Source organism: Lynx canadensis, chromosome B1 (assembly GCF_007474595.2).
Source record: "Lynx canadensis isolate LIC74 chromosome B1, mLynCan4.pri.v2, whole genome shotgun sequence".
Lineage (NCBI taxonomy): Eukaryota > Metazoa > Chordata > Mammalia > Carnivora > Felidae > Lynx > Lynx canadensis.
This window is the reverse complement of record NC_044306.2, coordinates 96,970,461-96,995,573: the sequence shown is the minus strand read 5'-3', so window position 1 is coordinate 96,995,573 and position 25,113 is coordinate 96,970,461. Positions and strand designations below refer to the sequence as shown.

The following is a 25,113-nucleotide window of genomic DNA, read 5'->3' as shown; positions in this document are numbered from 1 at the left end:
TAAATCAGAAGATGCATGTGCCAGGATGCCTGGGTGGCTTAGTCAGTTAAGCCTCCTAGTCTTCTTTTTTTTTCTTAATATGAAATTTATTGTCAAATTGGTTTCCGTACAACACCCAGTGCTCATCCCAACAGATGCCCTCCTCAATGCCCATCACCCACTTTTCCCTCCCTCCCACCCCCCCATCAAGTCTGAGTTTATTCTCAGTTTTTAAGAGTCTCTTATGATTTGCCTCCTTCCCTCTCTGTAACTTTTTTTTTTTCCCTTCCCCTCCCCCATGGTCTTCTGTTAAGTTTCTCAGGATCCACATAAGAGTGAAAACATATGGTATCTGTCTTTCTCTGTATGACTTATTTCACTTAGCATAACACTCTCCAGTTCCATCCACGTTGCTACAAAAGGCCATATTTCATTCTTTCTCATTACCAAGTAGTATTCCATTGAGTATATAAACCACAATTTATCAGTTCATCAGTTGATGGACATTTAGGCTCTTTCCACAATTTGGCTATTGTTGAAAGTGCTGCTATAAACATTGGGGTACAAGTGCCCCTAAGCCTCCTACTCTTGATTTTGGCTCAGGTCATGATCTCACAGTTCATGAGATTGAGCCCCACCTTGGGTTCCATGCTGATGGCATGGAGCCTGCTTGGGATTCTGTCTGTCCCTCTCTCTTTCTCTGTCCTTCCCTCCCTTTCTCTCTCTCTCTCTTTCTCTCTCTCTCTTCCTCCCTCCCTCCTTCCATCTCTCTCTCTCTCTCTCAAAATAAAGATGCATGTGCCATTTTAGTCAACATTTCTCTTTCACATATAAACCCTAGAGACATGCTCACACCTATACAGAGAGAAATATTTAACAATGTTCACTGTAGCATCGTTGATTATACCAAAAATCTGGAAACAACATAAATGTGCATCTTCAGGAGAATGTATAAATTTTGATATATTTGTATAACAGCTTAATATTCTGCAGTGAAAATGAATAAACCAAAGCTATATGAGTAGAACTTGAATAATCAAGTGTCAAACAAGATATGACTGCAAAAACTTGCAAAATGATACATACAGTATGATGTCACTTATGTAAAGCTAATTATGCAAATAATGGTATTACATATATGTATATAATTATAGATAAAAGTACCAAATTCGAGAGCCTGGTTGTCTCTGATGAGGAAAAGCAAAATGGGATTGGGGAAGGTTATACAGTGGGCTTCTGCTTACTTTTCTTTTTAAAAAAGTCAAACAGATATAGCAAAATTAAAACTTGGTAAGGCTAGGTGATGTACAGACAAGTGTTTCTGAGGAAAAAATCTTTTGAGAGTAGAAAATTTCAGAATTACCCTTGCTCTCAAGTAAAATATTTTCTTATCATCTAAGTAACTTTTAACAAGATTTTTATTTTGCAGATTTGAGTGATGAATTAGCTCAGAAGCTGTTTGATGTTTCAGAAATATCTTCAACAACAATGGCCCTTTCATTGCCCACAGCAGTTCCAGAATCTCCTAGAGTTTATCCTGCAAGGTCACCTAAAACACCTCGAACACCCAGGTTACAAGATCCAAACAAAACACCAAGATTTTATCCTGTTGTTAAAGAACCAAAAGCTATTGATGTAAAGGTACACAAAACAACCAGGAATATAAAGCCTGCATTTTGTATCCTTTAACATTACAAAATGAGATGTTTTAGTTTCTATCACATTTTTTAAAATATATGATTTAGATTGTAAAAATTCATTTAAAAATGATATTTCACCATAGTGATTGATGTTTTCTCAGGTTAAGGAATAACTTCTTTCCAGTTTGGTGGTGTAATTAAAGTTGATCAGAAGGTATAATGAAGAATCATACTAAGTTGTATTTCCTTTAATCCTTGTGTTGAAACCAGGCAAAAGACCTTTTAAGTTTTGTAACTTGTATGTGAGATGTTTGAGTTTTGTGACTTCATGTGATTTCATAATGTGTCATCCACAGTATGAAAATGTTTGAGCTAGTTTATAGTCAGAGGGTTTTAATTTACTTGTGAAGTTCACACTACTCAAATCATTGCAATGTTTGACTTCTTTTTCTTTAGAGTCCAAGAAAGAGAAAAACAAGGCATAGTACAAATCCCCCTCTAGAGTGTCATGTTGGTTGGGTAATGGATTCCAGAGATCATGGACCAAGAACATCCTCTGTCAGGTACTATATTTGTCAAACATTGCTTTGTTTTTTATTTTAAGTTTATGAAAACAGTTACTAATTAGACCTTTGGAATATATAAAAGTTAATATGTTAGCAAATTAGAGAACAATGAAAATAGTTTTTAAAAAGAAGCCAAAGGAGGGGGAATTAAGTGGGATAATTTTCCAGTAAGTACGGTAAGGAAAAATTGAGTAGGACAGTTACTTTTTTTCCATTTAAACTGGTTTCCATAAATGTATACTCCTAGATAAACAAATATTTAGGTTTATGAAAGATTCCAGATTCTCAGTGGCATAGTAGGTTCTTAGTGAATTAATATGCTAACCTATCTACTCAAACTATATTAAGAATATGGAAATAAAACACTATTATTTTGAAATTTTTCCTTTTTGAAGGAAATAGATTAGCTGTTTGTTAGTAGTAAGTGGTTTTTCTTTTAGCTTTAATTTTTTAAAAAGACTATTATTTACTTCAAAAGAGATAACAGAGTAAACCTTTTATAGTGCCAGTTGTACAACATAATAAGGCATGTTTTGTCCTGTAGAGTGGATGCAGAGGTGATTTACTGCTAAGTGCTTTGTGTTTCTTGTACACCCATTTTGTGTTTAAATAGATGTTTTCAGAATAATTATCTGACTGAATTGCTAAATGAAAACTTAGCTTTAGGAAAACTTGTTTTGACTGGTTACTAGAAAGAAAGGATTAAATAGTTTCATTCAAAGAAAATCTGAAAATACCTTTCTCATAATCTGAAAATATCCACCTTTGTCTTTCCAGTGATATTTAGTTGGTACTTCTACATTTCGTTCTCATTAGATATATTGTCCTTAAAAGATAAAATGTATATGTGTTTTTTGCACTCCTATCGTGTACTTAGGGTTATTTTTGTGTTTTCAGCGATTTTGAGGGGTTTTTTTTCCAGGGTATTTTTTTTATTGGAGCAGTATATTTAGAGATCAACAGATAATGTTGAAAGATGTTTAATCAATAACATTTAGTTTAGTTAGAACATTTAATGGAAGATTTAGTTAGGAATGTGTTTCTTACAGTCCATTTTTATTACATTATATCTTTTGTTATTAATAATTCATCTATATATTGATTTATTCATTCCCAGGCACCACTCGACCTTCTCCCACAAATAAAATGTATCAGGAAAGCAGGGACTTAACAATGTGTTGGGCATTTTTCTAGGCACTGAGTATACAGCAGGGAACAAGATAAATACAGTCCCTACCTTTCTGGAGCTTAATTCAGGGATTGACAGACAAATATTTACAATAATGAGTGTGAATTTTTTTCAACTGACCTATTTTTTAGAGTAGTTTTAGGTTCACGGCAAAAATTGAGTAGAAGATACTGAGAGTTCCCTTATACTTCCTGCACTCCCTGCCTCCTACACTGTAGCCTCACCTGCTATGAGCATTCATATCTTTAGATCATCTACATTAATGTAATTATGGATGTGGTTAGATTTAAATCTACCATCTTATATTCTATTTGTCTCATCTGTTCTTTTTCCTTCTATCTTTTGGATCAGTTGAGTTTTAACAATAATTCTATTTTATCTCTACCATTAGCTTTTTACTTATATCTCTTATTTTTTACTGGTCATCTGTAGTTCATAATATACATTTTAACCTAGTCTACTTTCAAATAATATCATACCACTAAATGTATAGCATAAGAATCTCAGTACCATAAAGTTCCATTTCCTCTCATCCTTTGTTATGCCTTGTTATTGCTTTTCTTTAGGCAGTATCTTTTAAACAAGTAACATGAGAAATTTTTGAAATATTTGCTCGCATTTTTACCCTTTGTAATTCTCTTCATTTCTTAAACATTTCTTGTTGTACAGGTCTATGAGCAATGAATTCTGTCAACTTTTGATTATTAGGAAAAGTTTTTTTTTTTTCTATTTTGAAAGATACTCTTATTGAGTATAAAATTCTTTGATGGATCTAGGTATGGATATGGATATATGTATATAAATGTGTGTGAAATACAAAGTATTTATCCTCCTTGTGGTTCTCTGAAATAGTGGATTTATTGTTTGTTGTCTTTTGTTTGGTTAGGAAAATTTTCATCTCTTAGCTCTTCAAATATTTTTTGCCTTGTGTTCTTGTTGTTTGTTCCCCTTCTGGGATTCCAATTACATGTACATTAGACCATTTACTAGTGTCTCACAGCTCTTAGTTGATCTGATCTTTTATTCTACTCTTTTTCTCTTTATAATTCGTGTTGGATAATTTTGATTGACCTGTGTTCAAGTTTACTAATCCTTTCTTCAGCTGTGTCCAGTCTCTGGATAAACTCATTATGGGAATTCTGTTTCTGATATTGTGCTTCGTATATTTTACGTTACCATTTGATATCTTAATAATAGTTTTCTTGCTGAAATTCTATCACGCATGTTTTCCTTTTCCATGAAATCCTTCAACATATTAATCTAATCATAGTTATTATTTTTTTAAGTGTTTATTTTCGAGTGAGAGAGAGAGAGTGCACATGAGTGGAGGGAGGGGCAGAGAGAGAGGAAGACAAAGGATCTGAAGTGGGCTCTGCACTGACAGCAGAGAACCCAAAGTGGGGCTCAGACTCACCAACCATGAAGTCATGACCTGTGTCAAAGTTGATGCTTAACTGACTGAGCTACCCAGGTGTCCCTAATCATAGTTATTTTAAAGTTCATTGTGTGATCATGCCAGCAGTCATCTGTAAGTCTCATTCTGTTTGATTTTCTTGTTGTGTCTGTCTCATAAATTTTGATTGAATTCTAGGTTCTTGTGGCTTCATTATTGGTGTATAGAAATGCAACAGATTTCTGCACATTGATTTTATATCCTGTGACTTTACTGAATTCGTGTATTAGTTCCAGCAATTTTTTGGAGTCTTTCAGATTTTCTACATAGAGTGTCATGTCATCTCCAAATAGTGAAAGTTTGACTTCTTCTTTGCCATTTGGAGGCTTTATTTCTTTTCTTGTCTGATTGCTGAGGCTAAGACTTCCAGTATTATGTTAAATAACAATGGTGAGAGTGGACATCCCTGTCTTGTTTCTGACTATAGAGGAAAAGTTTTCAGTTTTTTCCCATTGAGGAGGATATTAGCTGTGGGTCTTTCATAATGGCCTTTATGATGTTGGGGTATGTTCCCTCTATCCCTACTTTGTTGAGGGTTTTTATCAAGAATAGATGCTATACTTTGTCAAATGCTTTTTCTGCATTTATTGAGAGGATCATATGGTTCTTATCCTTTCTTTTATTAATGTGATGTATCATGTTGATTGATTTGTGAATATTGAACTGCACTTGCAACCCAGGAATAAATCCCACTCATCATGGTGAATAATTCATTTAATGTACTGTTGAATTTAATTTGCTACTATCTTGTTGAGAATTTTTTCATGCATGTTCATCAGGGATATTGGTCTGTATTTCTCCTTTTTAGTGAGGTCTTTGGTTTTGGAATCAAGGAAATGCTTCATAGAATGAGTTCGGAAGCTTTCCTTCCATTTCTATTTTTTGTAACAGTTTGAGAGAAGAAGAGATATTAACTGTTCTTTAAATATCTGGTGAGAATTTCCTTGGAAAGCCATCTGGCCCTGGCTTTTGTTTGTTAGGAGGTTTTTTTATTACTAATTAGTAATTAGTAATTACTAATCAATTTCTTTGTTGATTATGGGTCTGTTCAAATTTTCTATTTCTTCCTGTTTCAGTTTTTGTAGTTTGTATGTTTCTAGAAACTTGTCCATTTCCTCCAGATTGCCCAGTTTGTTGGCATATAGTTTTTCATAATATTCTCATAATTGTTTACATTTCTGTGGTGTTGGTTCTGATCTCCCCTTTTTCATTTGTGATTTTATCTGTTTGGTTCCTTTCTCTTTTCTTTTTGGTAAATCTGGCTAGAGGTTCATCAATTTTGTTTATTCTTTCAAAGAACCAGCTCTTAGTTTTATTTATCTGTTCTGTATTTTTTTTATTTCCCTTCTGCTGACTTTAGGCTTTATTTGCTGTTCCTTTTTTAGCTCCTTTAGGTGTAAGGTTAGGTTGTGTATTTGAGATTTTTCTTGCTTCTTGAAATAGGCCTGAATTACAATATACTTTCCTCTTAGGACTGTCTTTGCTGCATCCCAAAGAGCTTGGGCTGTCATGTTTTCATTTTCATTTGCTTCGTGTATTTTTAATTTCTTCCTTAATTTCCTGGTTTACCCCATTCATTCTTTAGTAAGATGTTCTTTAACCTCCATGTATTTGAGGGCTTTCCAAATTTTTCTTGTGATTTCAAGTTTCATAATGTTGTGATCTGAAAATATCTATGGTATGATCTTGATCTTTTTCTACCTGTTGAGAGCTGATTTGTGACCCAGTATGTGATCTGTTCTGGAGGATGTCCCATGTGCATTCAAGAAGAATGTGTATTCTGCTGCTTTAGGATGAAGTGTTCTGAATATATCTGTTTAGTCCATGTGGTCCAGTGTGTCATTCAAAGCCATTTTTTCCTTGTTGATTTTCTGCCTAGATGATACGTCCATTGTTGTAAGTGGGGTGTTAAAGTCTCTTACTATTAATGGTATTATTATCATTCAGTTTCGTTATGTTTTCTATTAATTGATTTATATATTTGGATGTCTCCAAGTGGGAGCATACATATTTACAATTGTTAGATTTTCTTGATGGATAGATCCCGTAAATATAATATAATGTCCTTCTTCATCTCTTGTTACTGTCTTTGTTTTAAAATCTAGTTTTTTTCTGATATAAGTATGGCTACTCTGGCCTTCTTTTAACATCCATTAGCATAACCAGTGGTTCTCCATTCCCTGACTTTAAATCTGTAGGTGTCTTAACGACTAAAATGAGTCTTTTGTAGGCAACATATAGCTGGGTCTTATTTTTTGTATCCATTCTAATACCCTATGTCTTTTGGTTGGAGCATTTAGTCCATTTACACTCAGTAATTATTGAAAGATATGAATTTATTGCCATTGTGTTACTTATAGAATTGGTGCTTCTAGTGATGTTCTCTGGTCCTTTCTAGTCTTTGTTGCTTTGGTATTTTTTTTTTCCTCTCCATTCAAATAGTCTCCCGTAAAATTTCTTGCAGGGCTGGTCTAGTAGTCACAAACTCCTTTAGTTTTTGTTTGTCTGGGAAACTCTTTATCTGTCCATCTATTCTGAATGACAGCCTTGCTAGATAAAGAATTCTTGGCTGCATATTTTTCCCATTCAGCACAATGAATATATCCTGCCACTCCCTTCTGGCATGCCAAGTTTCAGTGGACAGGTCTGCTGCTAACCTTGTGTGTCTACCCTTGTAAGTTAAGGACCTTCTTCTTTATGGCTGAATAATACTGCATCATATATATATACATATGTGTGTGTGTATATATATATATATATATATATATATATACACACACACACACACACACACCACATTTTCTTTATCCATTCACCAGTTGATGGACATTTGGTCTCTATCTATAATTTGGCTCTTGTTGATAATGCTGCTGTAAACATCAGGGTGCATGTATCACTTTGAATCAGCATTTTTGTATCCTTTGGGTAAATACCTAGTAGTGCAATTGCTGTATCATAGGGTAATTCTATTCTTAACTTTTTGAGGGACCTCCATACTGTTTTCTAGAGTGGCTGCACCAGTTTGCATTCCCACCAATAGTGTAAGAGAGTTCCCCTTTCCCCACAACCTCTCCCAACATCTGTTGTTTCCTGTGTTGTTAATTTTAGCCATTCTGACAGATGTGAGATGATACCTCCTTGTAGTTTTGATTTGTATTTCCCTGATGATGAGTGATATATCTGTTAGCCATCTGTATGTCTTCTTTGGAAAAGTGTCTGTTCATGTCTTCTGCCCATTTTTATTGATTGCTTGATTGGTGGATTGATTGTAGGAGTTTATTGATTGATTTCAGGAGTTGCCCATTTTTTAACTGGATTATTTATTTTTTGGGTGTTGAGTTTGATAAGTTCTTTATATATTTTTGATACTAACCCTTTATCAGATATGTCATTTGCAAATATCTTCTCCCATCCCAAAGGTTGCCTTTTTTTATTGATTGTTTCCTTCACTGTATAGAAGCTTTTTATCCTAATGAAGTCCCAATAGTATCTTTTTAATTTCATATCCCTTGCCTCAGGAGATGTGTCTAGTAAGAGGTTTCTATGGCCAATGTCAAAGAAGTTACTGCCTTTCTTCTCCTCTAGGAATTTGATGGTTTTCTGTCTCACATTGAGATCTTTCATCCATTTTGAATGTATTTTTATGTATAGTGTAAGAAAGTGATCCAGTTTAATTCTTCTGCATGTAGCTGTTCAGTTCTCCTAACACCATTTGTTGAAGAGTCTGTCTTTTTTCCATTGGATATTCTTTCCTGTTTTGTTGAAGAATATCAATTTCTATTCTATTGCATTGGTCTATGTGTCTGACAGCCTTTTCCACAGAAATGGAAAACCTTATTCTCAAATTCACATGAAGTTGCAAGGAGTCCTGAAAAGCTAAAACAATTTGAAAATGGAAGAATAAAATTCGAAGACTAACACCTCATAACTTTGAAAGCTTCCTGTAACTGTAAAGCTTCCTGGCCTAAGGACAGGCAAATGGACCGATGGAATCAGTAGAGAACCTAGAAATAAACCTTCATGTATACAGTCAGCTTATTTTCAGCAAGGGTGCTAGGAATGTTCAGTAGAGAAAAGGACCATCTTTTTAACAAATGGTACTAGGAAAACTGAATATCCAACATGTAAAAGGATGATCCAGACCTTATACTGCATACAAAAAAATTAACTCAAAGTGTGTTAAAGACCTAAACGTAAGAGGTAAAACTGTAAAATTTTTAGAAGAAAGCATAAGGAAAAATTTTCATGCCCTGGATTTGACAGTGGTTTCTTGAGTATGACACCAAAAGCAGAGGTGAGAAAAGAAAAAAATTACCATACTTCATCATAATTAAGAACTTTTATGTATCAAAAGTTACTACCAGAGTCAAATGATAGCCTACTCAATAGGAGAAAATATTTGCAAATCAGATATCTGATTAGGGATTAATATTTAGAATATATTAAGAACTCTAAAAACTTGACAACTAAAAAAAACCCAATTCAAAAATGGGCAAAGGATTTGAATAGACATTTCTTCAAAGAAGATATACAAATTGGCCAGTAAGCCCATGAGATGTTCAACATCATTAGTCATTAGAGAAATGCAAATCAAAAACCACAATGAGATACCTCTTCATACCCATTAGGATGGTACTGTGGTATCTACTTAAAATTATATGAAGTCTCAGAGCACGTTGGTGGCTCAGTATGTTGGGTGCCAACTTTGGCTCAGGTCATGATCTCACGGTTCCTGGGTTCAGGCCCTGCGTTGGGCTCTGTGCTGACAGCTCAGAGCCAGGAGCCTGCTTTGGATCCTGTGTCTACCTCTCTCTCTGTCCCTCCCCTGCTTGTACTCTGTCTCTCTCTCTCTCTCTCTCAAAAATAGCATAAACACTAAAAAATTTTAGAAAAAAAAAGTTGTATGAAGTCCTAACCCCCAGTGTGACTATATTTAGAGATATTGCAGCCTTTAAGGAGACCATTAAAGTTAAATGAAGTCACAAAGATGGGGCCCCAATTTAATAGGACTGGTATTTTTTAACATTTTTTAATGATTTATGCATTTTTTTCCTATTCAGCTTTTACTTTATTTTATTTTATTTTATTTATTTTTTATTTTTTAATTTAATTTATTATTTTAAATTTACTTTCAAGTTAGTTATAATATAGTGAAACAATGATATCAGGAGTAGATTCCTTAATGCCCCTTACCCATTTAGTCCATCCCCCCCTCCGCACAACCTCTCCAGTAACCCTGTTTGTTCTCCATATTTAAGAGTTTCTTATCTTTTGTCCCCCTCCCTGTTTTTATATTATTTTTGCTTCCCTTCCCTTATGTTCATCTTTTTTGTATCTTAAAGTCCTCATATGAGTGAAGTCATATGATGTTTGTCTTTCTCTGACTAATTTTGCGTAGCATAATACCCTCTAATTCCATCCATGTGGTTGCAAATGGCAAGATGTCATTCTTTTTGATTGCCAAGTAATACTCCATTGTATGTATGTATGTATGTGTATGTATGTGTATATATATATATATATATATATATATATATCACATCTTCTTTATCTGTTCATCCATCGATAGACATTTGGGCTCTTTCCATACTTTGGCAATTGTTGATAGTGCTGCTATAAACATTGGGGTGCATGTGCCCCTTCGAGATAGCATACCTGTATCCCTTGGATAAATGCCTAGTAGTGCAATTGCTGCGTTGTAGGGTAGTTCTATTTTTAATTTTTTGAGGAACCAGAGTGGCTGCACCAGTTTACATTCCCACCAGGAGTGCAAAAGAGATCCTTTTCCTCCATATCCTCGCCAACATCTCTTGTTGCCTGAGTTGTTAATGTTAGCCATTCTGAAAGGTGTGAAGTGGTATTTCGTTGTGGTTTTGATTTGTATTTCACTGATGATGAGTGATGTTGAGCATTTTTTCATGTGTCAGTTGGCCATCTGAATGAATAGGACTGGTATTCTTGTAAGAAGAGGACATATGCATATCATTCTACACATACAGAGAGGAAAAGCCACGTGAAGACAAATTGAGAAGGTAGCTCTCAGTTAGCTTGGAAGAGAGACCTCATCAGAAACCAATGCTACTGGCACTTTGATCTGAGACTTTGTAGGAGTGCTGACAATACTGTCTCCATCTTTGGCCTTCCTTCTTGTTCTTCTCTGTGCAATGATCTCCCTTGGGCTTATGCGTTCCAGGCATAGTGGAGGTTACTGTATGTCCTAGCTGGAATGAGGGAAAGCTTATTCTGATTATTCCTCTGGTGTATAGATTGCGCCACTTTAGATAACTAGTAGAGTTCCTTCTTTCACACAGATGGTGCTACTTTGGATAATTACCCTTTGTTCTCACGTCAGTGATCCCCCCCATTCTATAGATTCTATGGATTAAAGTCTGGACTTCATGGAAAATAGCCGCATAGTGGTGAGATTGTCCACCCAATCCCCCTGACAGTAAAGTTTCCCTGAATAAAACTCTGTGTAAGCAGTATGGAGTGGCTTGCTTTGTTTTTTGGTCTCAAAGTGCCTTCTCAGTCTGGAGGATATTTTACTGTCCCTCCTCTACCAACATAAATTTCTGTTGTTTAAGCCATCCAGTCTGTGGTATCTTGTTATGGCAGCCTGAACTGTCTAATACAGGTATATATAATTTTTTTTAGCTGAAAATAATCGTTTGTGAGGGTGTGTAGAAACTGGAACCCTTGTGCATTGCTTGTGGAAATATCAAATGCTGCAGCCACTATGGAAAACAGTTTGGCATTTTCTCAAAATGTTAAAACACAGAATTACCATATGACCCAGCTGTTATACTGTTAGGTATATATCCAAAAGAATTGAAAACAGGGAGTTGAACAAACCCTTTTATGTCCATATTTATAGAAATATTATTCATAATATCCAAAAGATAAAAACAATTCAAGTGTCCATTAACAGATGTCTGCATAAACACAATATGGTATATACATACAATGGAATATTATTCAACCATATAAAAGAATGAAATTTTAATTTATGTAACAACAACATCGATGGACCTTGAAAACATGCTTATTGAAATAAGGCAGACTCAGAAGGGTAAAGATAGTATGATCCCACTTGTATAAAGTACCCAGAATAGTCCAGTTTAAATAGAGAAAGTAGAATACAGGTGATTGGGGGTTAAATGGAGGAGGAAAGGGCTAGTTATTGTTTAATAGAGTTTTTGTTGGGGATGATAAAGAAGTTTTAGGTATAGATAGTGGCAATGTTATGTAACATTGTGAATATCTAATTTTGATGAAAAGTAAGTGTGCTTAAGAATGGCTAAAATTATAAATAGTATGTGTATTTTACCATACACACAGACATGCTCACACACACTCCTAAGAAAATCACCACTGATTTTATTAGGAAAGTTTTTAAGTATTAGTGGAAACAATCAGGCTTACGGTGACAAACACAAGGTTTCCAAAATTCTAATATTTGCATAAGAACTCAGAGTTTTCGTTGACATTTTGTTCATTTTCAAGGAAACGTCTGACACAAAATGAAGTCTGAATATTCATAATTTGTTTGTCGTTTTCTAATTAAAAATGTTGTTGCAAGAAAAATCAGCTGGGTCAGCTCACAACTTTATCAAACAAGTGCTTTGATTTAAGACAACTGTTTTAGTTTGAGCTGCTATAACAAACATGCCATGGACTTAAACATCTATTTCTCACAGTTCCAGGATCAGGGTACCAATGGGTCTGGTATCTGCTGAGGGCCTACTTTGTAGATGGCTATCTTCTTGTATCCTGACATGGCAAACAGAGAGAGAGGAAGCAGCTATCCCATGTTTCTTTCTTTTTTCAATATTTATTTTTGAAAGAGAAAGAGAGACAGAGACAGAGACAGAGACAGAGCACTAGTGGAGGAGGGGCAGAGAGAGAGAGAGGGAGACACAGAATCCAAAGCAGGCTCCAGGCTCCAAGCTGTCAGCACAGAGCTCCACGCGGGGCTTGAACCCATGAACCGCAAGATCATGACCTGAGCCAAAGTCAGATGCTTAACCGACTGAGCCACCCAGGCGCCCCCTATGTTTCTTTTTATAAGGGCACTTATCCCACTCATCAACTCTACCCTCATGTCTTAATTACCTTCTACTACCATCTTTTATTTTTTTTATTTATTTTTTTATTTTAATTTTTTTTTTTCAACGTTTATTTAGTTTTAGGACAGAGAGAAACAGAGCATGAACGGGGGAGGGGCAGAGAGAGAGGGAGACACAGAATGGGAAACAGGCTCCAGGCTCTGAGCCATCAGCCCAGAGCCCGACGCGGGGCTCGAACTCCCGGACCGCGAGATCGTGACCTGGCTGAAGTCGGACGCTTAACCGACTGCGCCACCCAGGCGCCCCTTCTGCTACCATCTTATTAGGGGCTAGGAATTCGACATTCAGTCCATAAAAATAGCCACTGTACTTTGATAATGCTGCAAAAGTACTTTATGCTTCCATCCCATTTTTGAAAATTGTGATTAAAATTAAAATTGTGATTAACTTTTTAAGTGTATAGTTCGGTAGTGTTAAGTATGTTCATATTGTTGTGAAACATTTCCAGAACTATTTTATTTTGCAAAACTAAAGATTTCGTCCTATACTATAAGGGTTGAGATTTCATAAAGTTATTTATTTATTTATTTATTTATTTATTTATTTATTTATTTTGCTTCATCAAAGACACCTTAAGTTGAAAGTGGTACTTTTTAAAATTTGCAAACGGGGCGCCTGGGTGGCGCAGTCGGTTAAGCGTCCGACTTCAGCCAGGTCACGATCTCGCGGTCCGGGAGTTCGAGCCCCGCGTCAGGCTCTGGGCGGATGGCTCGGAGCCTGGAGCCTGGAGCCTGTTTCCGATTCTGTGTCTCCCTCTCTCTCTGCCCCTCCCCCGTTCAAGCTCTGTCTCTCTCTGTCCCAAAAATAAATTAAAAAAAAAACGTTGAAAAAAAAAAATTTAAAATTTGCAATCACTATCACTAGTATGGAAAGTTTGGTGCCTCTGCCTCAATTTGCATTAGCAATTTTATGCACCATTACTTTAGTACTATCAGTGCAAATGTGAACACAGTGAAAAGGGCAAATAATACCTTGGTGTTATCGTGAAAATGGTTTTGAGTTGCAGACTTTCTGAAGAGTTCTTGGGAAGCTCTTCAAACATCCTCAGTCTACACGTTGAAAACCACTGATTTAGATCAGTGTCTTAGAAAGAAAGAAAAATAATAAATAAAGCAAAACACAGGAAAGAACATTTGGTGATGGGATAGATGAGGGAGACCAGTTAGTTCGAGTGAAAGAGGAAGAAAACCTATATTTGAATAATGGAGTGCAGATGAAAAGGAAAAAAAAAATAGACTTAGGTGAGATTTCAGAAGTAGAATTGATGTACAGAATTGCAGGTATGTCTTTGGATTCATAAAATTATTACCTTTGTGCCAGATTTTATTCCTCATTTCCACTTATCCAATTTATATCATTTACCTAATTACTCATGAAAATTGAGATTTTCTCTAGTACCACAAGAAACTAAAGTAAATAATGGATCTGGAATAGGAATAAGCGAGTCTTTTAGTCATGTGGTTCTACTTACTGCTTTAGTTTGAAAATTTATAACCATGTTCTTTATCAACTTCTGCATATACCTGTGTTGAACATAAATAGCGATTCAAATATTTATCTTTATGTCTTAGTTTAGTTTTAGGGACTAATGTCTTTTCCACTGTTCAGACCCAACAACAAACAAATAGTACAAATTGGTTTAAACACTTGGTTCTTGATATTTCAGTTTGAAGGCTTTTTTTCCCCCTTCTCAAACAGCAGTTCAAATGCCTCACCTGCAGAAGGTGCACCACTAGTAGGAAGTTATGGATGTACTCCTCATTCATTCCCAAAGTTCCAGCACCCTTCTCATGAACTTTTGAAGGAAAATGGCTTTACCCAACAAGTGTACCACAAGTATCGTCGAAGATGCCTAAGTGGTAAGATGCTTGTCCTTAAAATAGCTATATTTAAAATTAAAATATAATATTAAAAAGTGTGACATTTAATATCAGGTTAAGATATTCTTTTGTTATAATTACCTTAAGTAAATGTGTTTATACATATTTTTATTCATGTATTTTGTAGCTTATATACATTAGGAAATGAAGTTTAGTATGTTCTTGTTACTATTGACAAATGCTTAAATTTGAACAGTGAGTCAGAAAACAGATTAATATTTGTCCCTTAGTTAGAAGAAAGCCAAATACATTTTAAAGATTAATATGTTTTAGTTTTCCTTATTTTAAGTTATATAAAATGTCTGCTGTTTTGACTCAATAAGTATCTTTAACAAAAAAAAGTTTTATTATTTTATCTTTTTCCAGAGAGAAAACGCTTGGGAATTGGCCAGTCCCAAGAAATGAATACCCTCTTTCGTTTCTGGTCCTTTTTCCTCAGAGATCACTTCAATAAAAAAATGTATGAGGAATTTAGACAACTTGCTTGGGAAGATGCAAAAGAAAATTACAGGTCAAATATTTTCTCACATTTTACAGTTGAAGGGAGTTTTCAATAAAATAATTTAAAGGGTAAAGTGCCCAGTTTTGAACTGTGAAAGTAGAACAACATAACTGGGGAGAGGCTGTATGTTTCCTATTGCTGCACAGCAAATTACTCCAAAACTCAGAAAATTAAAACACCAAACATTTCTTAGTTTACAGTTTCTAAGGGTCAAGACTCTAGGAACAGCTTAGTTGGGTGGTTCTGACTCAGATGTCTCATGTGCAGTCAAAGTGTTAGATCCGGCTGCAGTCTCTAAAGACTTGACTCAGGCTGAAAGATCCTCTTCAAGCTTATTCACATGGCTGAAGCTTCAGTTCTTCACCACATAGGCCTACTACTCAGCATTTAATGACATGACTTCAGAGCAAATGATCTAAGAAAGGTGAAGAACTTCTAAGACGAAGACTTGATATCTTGTATAACCTATGTTTGAAAGTGACATACCATCACTTTTGCCATGTTGTATTATTCACACAGACCAACCTTGGTACCATCCCTGGTAGGAGAAGATTACCCAAGATTGAGAATACCAGGAGGTAGGATCATTTGGAACCATCTTAGGGGTTGGCACAAATTCCAAATGAAATTTGAAAGAGCCGTTAGAGACTTCCCTTGCATGTGCACTTACATCCCCAAATTGACAAATACTTAGAGCCAAATTAGTTGTTAAGATGCCTTGAGCCAAGAAAAAATAAGGCCTCTCATGATATGTCCACACTCATCTATCAAATCTCATTTTTTCCTACTAGTGCTCTGGTCCTCTAGGCAACAATATTATTGAACATGTTCTCTGAATGACCCAAGTTATTGCATCTAGATAGCTATACATATTCTTACCTCTGGTTATTCTGTTCTTCCTCCCTCTGCATTGCTAACTCATTCTTTTCATCCAGGCTAGACCTTGCTTCCTTGAGAAGTGTTCAGGATAAGTTTTGAGAGTTCCTATAGGACAGAGTTGGGACCAAACTGAAAGGTTCAGAAAGAACATGAAGTAGACTTATGCAAGCAATTTATTCCTGGAAAGGGGAAGAAAGGAAGAGATGGAAAGAAGGAAAAAAGATAATTTTACACTCAGTATTTACTTAAATTTGCCATTCTAAAAATGGATTCTACTTGTAAATCTTAAATAAGAATATATTGTTAACCAGATATTGTGATCTTTGAGAGGAATACAAAAAATAAATTTTTTGGGAAAAAAAATTGCATTTACCCTGACTTGTAGAAAAAATAGACTGTAATTTTCATCCAGAATATTTATCTGTACCTCTATTTCTCTCTCTTCTATTCCTGACCTCTCTAATCAATCCCAAAACTGTTTAATAATGTTCTTGAATTCAGATTTTTGGTCTTTCTTATCACAGTTTTAATAGCTACTGCCAATTTACCAGGTTTAGCACAAAAGGAAAAACTTGCCATTTTTGATTTTGGTGTTATTCAAATATATTGGCAACAAAACATTTTGATATTATTCAAACTATGGTTTGCTACTCATTAGTGGGTTGTGAAATCAGTTTAGTAGTTTGAAAAATGTCAGACTGCACTGAACATAGGTTAAAATTTTTTATAATTTATATATACATGCAAATTTAGAATTGTTTGCAAAGCTTATATATGCTTTTATGTATACATGTGTATATGAGTATTGTGTCACCAGATAAAATATTTTTCTTACTATTAGATTTAGAAAAGTTTGAGGGGTACCTGGGTGGCTCAGTTGGTTGAGCATCCAACTCCTGATTTCAGCTTAGGTCATGATCCCAAGGTCTTGGGATTGAGCTCAAGATTCTCCCTTTCTCTCTTCTCCCTCTATCCCCCTCCCCCACTCATGCTGTGTCTCTCTAAAATAAAAAGAAAAGTTTGAAAGTCACTGTTATTATTACTCTCAGTGTCTTTTGCTGTTTCTGCAAACAATTTCTGTTTGTTCTTCAGGACTTTCTAATAACTTTCTGATATGCCCATGCCTATCCAAGTCTAGGTTGGGAATTCTTTTTCTGTGTTCCTATATCAGTCTGTATGTTTCTAGTGGTTTTTGACACATAATTTTGGGTCTGTTTCTGCAGTGTTCATGACTAACCTGGATTAGCTGTTCCTTAGGAAGTATGTAGCACAGTTATTGTTAAGCATCTGAAGGCTTTGAAATCAGGGCCAAATTTGAATCCCAGCCTATTAATTCACTGTGGATTGGCAAATTATTAATCACAATAAGCTTCAGCTTCTTTATAAAGTAGGGGAAATTGTGGTAGATACCCTCAAAGGGTTATTGTGAAGATAAAACAGAACATGTTACCTGATACACAGTAAGTGCTCAATAAATTGTTACTGTTATTAGAAAGATTAGTACTGAATCTATCCATTGACTAAATTCAGCAGTAGGATAGTTTTAAGAAGGAAGGAGAGAAATAACCTTTATTATCTTCAATGTGCTATCTCTGGTCTAAGTACTTTATAAATATTTGTGTCATCTCTTCTTGAAAAGTATGATATTGTTATCCCCCATTTTCAGGGATGTAATTACAGGCCCAGAATTCAAATATAGTTCTTTCTGCTTCTCATCCTTTATATTTTCCACTCATCTAAGCTTTCTCACAATGAGGGGTAAGTGAATAAATGGCAACTGAGAGGCTGGCCATTTGCCCCTTGTCTTCACTTCAGCAGTTATGCTGCATAGTTGGATTGCGATTAATGTTATACTTTTGAAAAAAAAAAATGTTATACTTTTGGTCTTTGGAATTGGTTTGCTAAAAATTAAGACTAAAAATCCAAATATTGTAGTAGTCTATTGGCCTTTACCAATAACCTCTAAGAATTCTAACATTCTTCTTGAATGTCATTTACTTGATAAAACCCAAAACATTCCCAATTCTGCTTTCAAGAAAGAAAGAAAAAAAAAGAAGAAGAAAAGAAAAGACAGAGACATAGGCTTCACTGCCAAAGATTCGGATTTCATTGGTTTGGAGCAAAGCCTTGGCATCAGTATTTTTAAAAGCTCTCCAGATGATTCTTATATATAGCCAAGGTTGAGATATCAATGCTTTATATTTATATTTATATTTATATATAAGTATATAAGCTAATATCAGTATAATATCACATAAGAGGAGTGTCAAGGCATGTTTGTCATCTCTGAGCTGGTGATTCTTTAGTCCTTAGTCCCCTTAGCCTTCAGTCATATAAGCTCAAAGAATAGTATCACTTATGGCTACCAAAACAAGGGGCTCAGGTCAGTGTGTGGGGGTAGTTGGTAGTCCTACATTTCTCTTGGTAGCTTGCCAAGAAACCTATTTATTCTTCTGGGCAGACCATCGCTTTCCATCTTGTAAATAAGGTAGTTACAAAAGACACACACACACACACACACACACACACACACACACACCCCTTCATGTGAATAAAAGCCAGGCAAAATTATGTTACAGGTAATGAAGAAATTGTATGTAGTATTTATTCACTAAGGCACCCAGAATGACTTAAGGATTCTAACTAGGAATCTATTAATTGCGACTTGTTTTAGTTGAGTAAGCTAGACATGGTCCTTTTACTGCTGTTCTGAAGACTGTGTTCACTGTCATGGGTTCTGCTCGTCACCATTAATTAAATTAAAGATTGAGCCCATGTAGTTTGCTGATCCACTGTCCAAAATTTGTCTTGGGTTCTCTAGGTAGCTTTAGAAGAAAACAAGGAAATTTGCTTTCTGATTTTATGTAGTGATTACAGTTGTTTTAGCAAAATATCTTTTATGAGATGTACTTTATAGCTAAAGTAGGGAAGATCTATTAGGAGCCATTTAATTAGGTTTGTCATTTATAGTTGAATAGGTCAACCACACATAGGGTCTAGGGCACAGAGTATAGTCTTTATCTCTCTTGAGTAAAGATTATGTTCAAGAGTATTTAAAACCACACACAAACATACCATTATAAACCTTGGTTTGGGAAAAATCTAAAACATGCTTAATGCCACTGAATCTTTTGAACATTTCTTCAGAAATACCAGGGAGAGATCCTCTGTCCAAAGGAAGACAACTCTGGTTGTCCACAGGCTGCCTATCATTCTGCAGGTTCCCATTATAGTTCCATGAGGTGCTATGGCTGAGTGAACAAAAATAGGAAAGCCATCCATGAATTACTAATTAACCATTTCAGCTAAAAACAAACAAAAACCTGCATACTAAAATTTACATACATTTAAGCTCTTCTTTTTTTTTGCTTGGGGTTATTTGTGTCATGTTTCCATGTATCAGTGCTGCTAAGTATGAAATCTTCACATTGTCATAGCAAAATTTTTATTGTAAACCATTTATTTCCTTTCTGCAGGTATGGATTAGAATGTCTGTTCAGGTTTTATAGTTATGGACTAGAAAAAAAATTCAGACAAGAAATTTTTAAGGATTTCCAAGAAGAAACCAAAAAAGACTACGAATCTGGTAAAACAAAACATCCCAATAATCTTATTCTATTTAGAAATTGTAAACCTGAGTCAATAAATAGGGAGAGTTCATAACTCTTTTTTTTCAGAGTAGGCCATTTAAGACCTTCAGGCCACTATTATGGTTCTTGATGAAGGATGGATGGAGCACCATATAGTAAGAAGGCCATTCCTATGATGTGTTAGAAAATAACCATACCCATGTGTTTCCTTTATGAAGTAGTATTTTGCCATTTTTTCCGCGACAGAACATGAAAATAATACTCACTGATGTTCCATTACTTGAAAATTCTTTGTAACATCAGCAGGTAGGCTTCAAAAGATGGATTAGCACAGTGGGTAATGGTGCTGACCTTGGGCCAAATGCATAGGTCCGAATCCCATTTCCACTACTTAGTAGCTGTGTGACCTTGGTTAAGTTACTTAACTTTGTTAGCCTCAGTTTACTCATCAGTAATATACATAAGTACCTATATTACAGGGTTGTATGTGGTTCAAATTAGTTTAATAAATAAAAACCATTTAAATAATACCTGTTACATAGTGGATTCTTACTAAATGTTAGCTGCCATTATTATAACAACATCTTATTCTCAAGAACTAGATAAAGTGTTTGCTGGAAGGTAAATGATTAATTGCTGGTAGGATCATGTTCAATATGAATCATTTTTTAAATTCTATATAATTTAATGTGTATACTTTTCTTTGTTATTAGGTCAGCTGTATGGATTAGAAAAGTTTTGGGCTTATCTAAAATATTCTGAATCTAAGACGCAGTCTATTGACCCAAAACTTCAGGAATACCTCTGTAGCTTTAAGAGGTTAGAAGACTTCCGCATTGATGTAAGTTTTAAGTCCTTTCTTCTGTAGTCTTTTTTTTTTTTAACGTTTATTTATTTTTGAGACAGAGAGAGACAGAGCATGAACAGGGGAGGGGCAGAGAGAGAGGGAGACACAGAATCTGAAACAGGTTCCAGGCTCCGAGCTCTCAGCACAGAGCCTGACACGGGGCCCAAACTCACAGACCGTGAGATCATGACCTGAGCCGAAGTCAGACGCTTAACTGACCAAGCCACCCAGGCGCCCCGATCTTCTGTAGTCTTTTTATTACCTTTAGATTTTGAGCTATCAGTGACTTTCTTAACTTTGATTTTATAATTTTTATTTTTTTAACTTTTTATCTCACAATTTTAATTTTCTAGTTTTGAAATCAACTTTAAAACAGGTGCAAAAATAGTACAGAGAATTCCCATATACTCTGTTTACCCAGATTTCCTAAATATTAACATCTTACATAACCACAGTCCAATTGTCAGTTCACTATAATTTTGATAAGCCCCTATAATTAAACATTTTATAGATTTAGTAACTTTTATGTGGATATGTTACTAATTTCTCACACCACTTTGAAAATTTTTCACTTTCTATGTACCTTCATCCTATACTTTCCTAAAATGTGCTAATGTAACATGTATTTAGGTTTCCCCACACAATAAAGGTAGGACAAGAATATTATATACATATGTAGAGACAGGAGAATAAACTTTAAACGATTTGACAAGGAAAGCATTACAAAGAAAGAATGGGATGAAAATAAGATAAAAGGAGGAAAAGAGAAATAAGGACAGAAAAATCAAAAGAACAGAAAAGAGAATGGTGGAAGGAATGCTAGGTCCATCTCTGCTTAGTATTGTAATTTGTTTGTCTTATATTTTGTGTAAATAGGTTTGATGGCCTAGCGATGGAATTAATAGACGTGCTTGTCTCTGGAATTAAAGTGTTTCTAGAGCAGCCTAGCCAGTTCTTTCACAAAGACATCCTTGCTCTGTAATAGTGACTTTTGCCCTATCTGAACAGGAACTAAGAATTCAGGCCTCTGCTTTTATTTTTTTTTTTTATTTAAATTTTTTTTTTCAACGTTTATTTATTTTTGGGACAGACAGAGACAGAGCATGAACGGGGGAGGGGCAGAGAGAGAGGGAGACACAGAATCGGAAACAGGCTCCAGGCTCTGAGCCATCAGCCCAGAGCCTGACGCGGGGCTCGAACTCCCGGACCGCGAGATCGTGACCTGGCTGAAGTCGGACGCTTAACCGACTGCGCCACCCAGGCGCCCCAGGCCTCCGCTTTTAAATACAATGGAAGACTGGAGAGAAGGTTATGGTCTTAACTTGTCTACAAATGAAAATATTAGTCTGGTGGTGGGTTCCCAAATCTTTGTAATTGGAAAGGCCTTAAAAGCTGACTTTTTTTTTTTTTTTTTTGAGTGCAGAATATGTTTTCACTGCCTACCCTCTCCTTGCTTGCAGTCTGAGGGGACTTGGGAGCTTTATGGATATTTATGTTTGAAAATGTTTAAAATTAATACATCAATAATGCTTTCCGGTCTCCTTATTCTAGAAACCCTAGATAGACTTTCAAACTTGCTAAAGATTATTTAACTTGGTGTCTCTTTCCCCCCTGCTGCTTTCATTTATCTGTTAAACATTATCATTCAAACAAGCCTAGGATAGGTGTTTAGGGTTGAAAGGGACTGGAGTTGACAGAGGTTGAATAAAGCACAAAAGAAGTCTCTTTGAAACATTTTCTTCGAGGCAGGGAACCTAGCTTTATATTTATGCTCTGCAATGTAGTTCAAGCCCCAAAACATATGAGAATCTTAGTAAACACATGTTGAGTGGAAGAATGAACAAATATTAGTAGGCTGATTTAGTTGAGGAAGAAATGTAATACCTTAAATTGCTGTTAAGTTTTTGTTATGCTAATAACATCTACTGAAGTGCCAACGTAGCTTCCTTCTTTCTTGAAAAAGCCTGGCCTTACATTTTGAAGGGAGGAAAAATAGTAAAATTGTCACTATGTTGTCTTTCATAATTTGCAGCCCCCTATTAGTGAGGAATTTGGAAGAAAAAGACATTCATCTACTTCTGGTGAGGACAGTAGTCGTCATAGACTTCCATCTAATTCCTCTACAAAGCTACCAAATGCTGCTAAGCCTACATCTGCTAATCAGCTTTAGGTCCCAATAAACTCTCCCAGAAGGAATACTTCACAGGAGTCCAGTGACAATTCACACCAGAAAAGTGCTGCCTCAGTTTCAACAGATGGTGAAATGCCTGAGAAATAGACTGTTATGAAAGTTGTTTGCCCTTGAAATCAACATTTGCATCAGTATTTATTTGGGAAAAATCTTCTGATGTTTAATTGTGATCATCACAAAAAAGAAAAAAGAGGAAAAGTGGTCGCATTTTTTTCTAGCAAGATAAATTCTAAAAACATTTTCCCTGATGTCATGAGCAAGGATAGTTTTGGTGACCTTTTATAGAGATCCTCTATTAATGTATTTTGGTCCCAGTATTTCTTTTTCAAAGCAATTGTTTACAAGAACAGCATTCCCTAAATATATACAAAAACAATACAAGGAATGCCTAACATTTCAGCTCATACTTCTTAAAGAAGATACAGTATGTTGTATTCATCTCTTCTATAGAGCTTTCCTAAAGAATCCGATCACCCCGTTATCAATTCATATTTGAACTTATCAAAAACAAAGGCAGATTACGTATATATTTTTTAAATTCAGAAAAAATATGAAATGATACATTTGCTTTTCTTGTTGATGTATAGTTTAAGGAAACTTTTTTTTTCTTTTTTTACTAAAGTAGAACTATATTGCAGTTAAATTGGAGTATGAAGTATGTGCACTTTGGATGCTGAGTTTGCTTTTTTCTCCCTAGTCATACCTCATGATTTCCATAGTTATTGTTGTGCTGGTGTGGAGTGTTCTGAATTGGCATCAGCTGGTTACATATTAGAAGTGATTTGCTTTCTGTGACTCTATATAAGCCTGCACAAGTAATTGAAAACTGGGTTGGGATTGGTTGGAATATTGTCCTAAATCAATTAAATCTCACACTGTTTTGAATGCATCTGCTATTTGTACATCTGCAGGTGGGTATGTCACAAGAAGTCAAATTATCTTCAATTTAAAAGGAGTAGTTTTTCCTGTTTCTTTTAGTTTTGTTTTGTGCTCATGTTTTCAAGAGTTATAGCAAATTTATTTCAAATTTTTATTGCTCTTGCAACTGATGTAAATGATAGTTTCAGTTTTGTGGGATTAAAAAAAATAAAGCGCTTATTCTAAATTATTTGAATTGATTTTTAATTATTTTGTTTAGATATAGTTGAAAAGCAAAAATATTCAAATTCTGCTAGTAGAAAACCACTCTATTTTGTGAATGAAATTTCAGTTATAAACCTATATCCAATTTATTTACCACATATATTTTCTTGGCAGAGCAGCCAGTTTAATACACTAAATTATTATTTTCTTTTTGATGTTTTTATAGGATGACAACATTGAAAAACATACAATCTTTGGATAAATGGGCTATTCATCAGTAAATGAGATTTTCATTAGTTCATTAGTTTCACCCATGCATAAATGATAATCTGCAGTTTTGTATACAATATTTGGGGGTTATTTTGATGTGTTAATTTTAAGAAATAGTCAAATTTGAATATCCAGAAAATAAATTTACTTAGAGATGTTGGAAAGAGGATGCAAAACAACTAAAGGATTAGAGTAATAAATTTCTAAATGTTTTCTTAAGTGGATATGTAGTTCTGGCTTTTCACTGAGAAGTTTCCAAACCATGCTTATTAGCTTTAAGGGGATCTCTTGAAATAATCTAAAAAGTTTTCTTGATATCCTTTTTGTGCTGAACACATACATATGAAACATGTATTTAAGATTATTTCCACTCACCATATGCAAATGTAAATTTGATTGGAGAATTGTATATTTTATATGAAAATAGTAATCAAGAGTTTTGTGATGTGTAATAAATTAGAAATTTTATATTTTATTATAAAAGTAATACATGTAACTGGAAAGTTTAGAAAAGCACAAAGAAGAAAATAAAGTACCTTTTTAAAAAAAGAAAAAAACAAAATTGGCATCATGCTATACATATAGTGTTATGACCTTTTTTCACATATTAGAGGTGAGCATTTCCTAATGTCATTAATATTTTTACACTATGACTTTTACAAGTTATGTAATATTGCAGCAGGTACTTCACATTGCATCATAGTTTTTATTTAGCTAATCTCCTGTTGTTGAACTTTAGCATGTGGCCAGGTTTGAGCTGTTACAAACAACAATTTAATAATATTCCTACCGATAAATCTTTGTGTATATATCAAATTGGACTTGCAGGGACATTCACATTATGCCACTTCACTCTTATGAAAGACCTATCTTAGTACGGTAATGGCTTTTCTTGTAAAAGTGAAAATCCTCTTTGGA

General features: G+C 34.9%; 1 protein-coding gene across 3 annotated transcripts in view; it reads left to right on the top strand.

Moving 5' to 3' along the window:
* The window catches only part of LARP1B (La ribonucleoprotein 1B), a 120,811-nt gene extending 96,861 nt beyond the window's left edge, over positions 1–23,950 (top strand). For 2 of the 3 annotated variants that reach the window (XM_032592900.1, XM_030313084.1), the window contains 7 exons: positions 1,409–1,620; positions 2,076–2,182; positions 14,652–14,812; positions 15,200–15,344; positions 19,691–19,800; positions 20,518–20,645; positions 22,684–23,950. In XM_032592900.1, coding sequence (XP_032448791.1) covers positions 1,409–1,620; positions 2,076–2,182; positions 14,652–14,812; positions 15,200–15,344; positions 19,691–19,800; positions 20,518–20,645; positions 22,684–22,821 — 1,001 coding nt within the window. In that variant the 3' untranslated portion in view covers positions 22,822–23,950. The remainder of the gene's footprint in view (positions 1–1,408; positions 1,621–2,075; positions 2,183–14,651; positions 14,813–15,199; positions 15,345–19,690; positions 19,801–20,517; positions 20,646–22,683) is intronic. The other variant, XM_030313087.1, reaches the window with a different exon arrangement.
* The last annotated feature ends 1,163 nt before the right edge of the window (positions 23,951–25,113 follow it).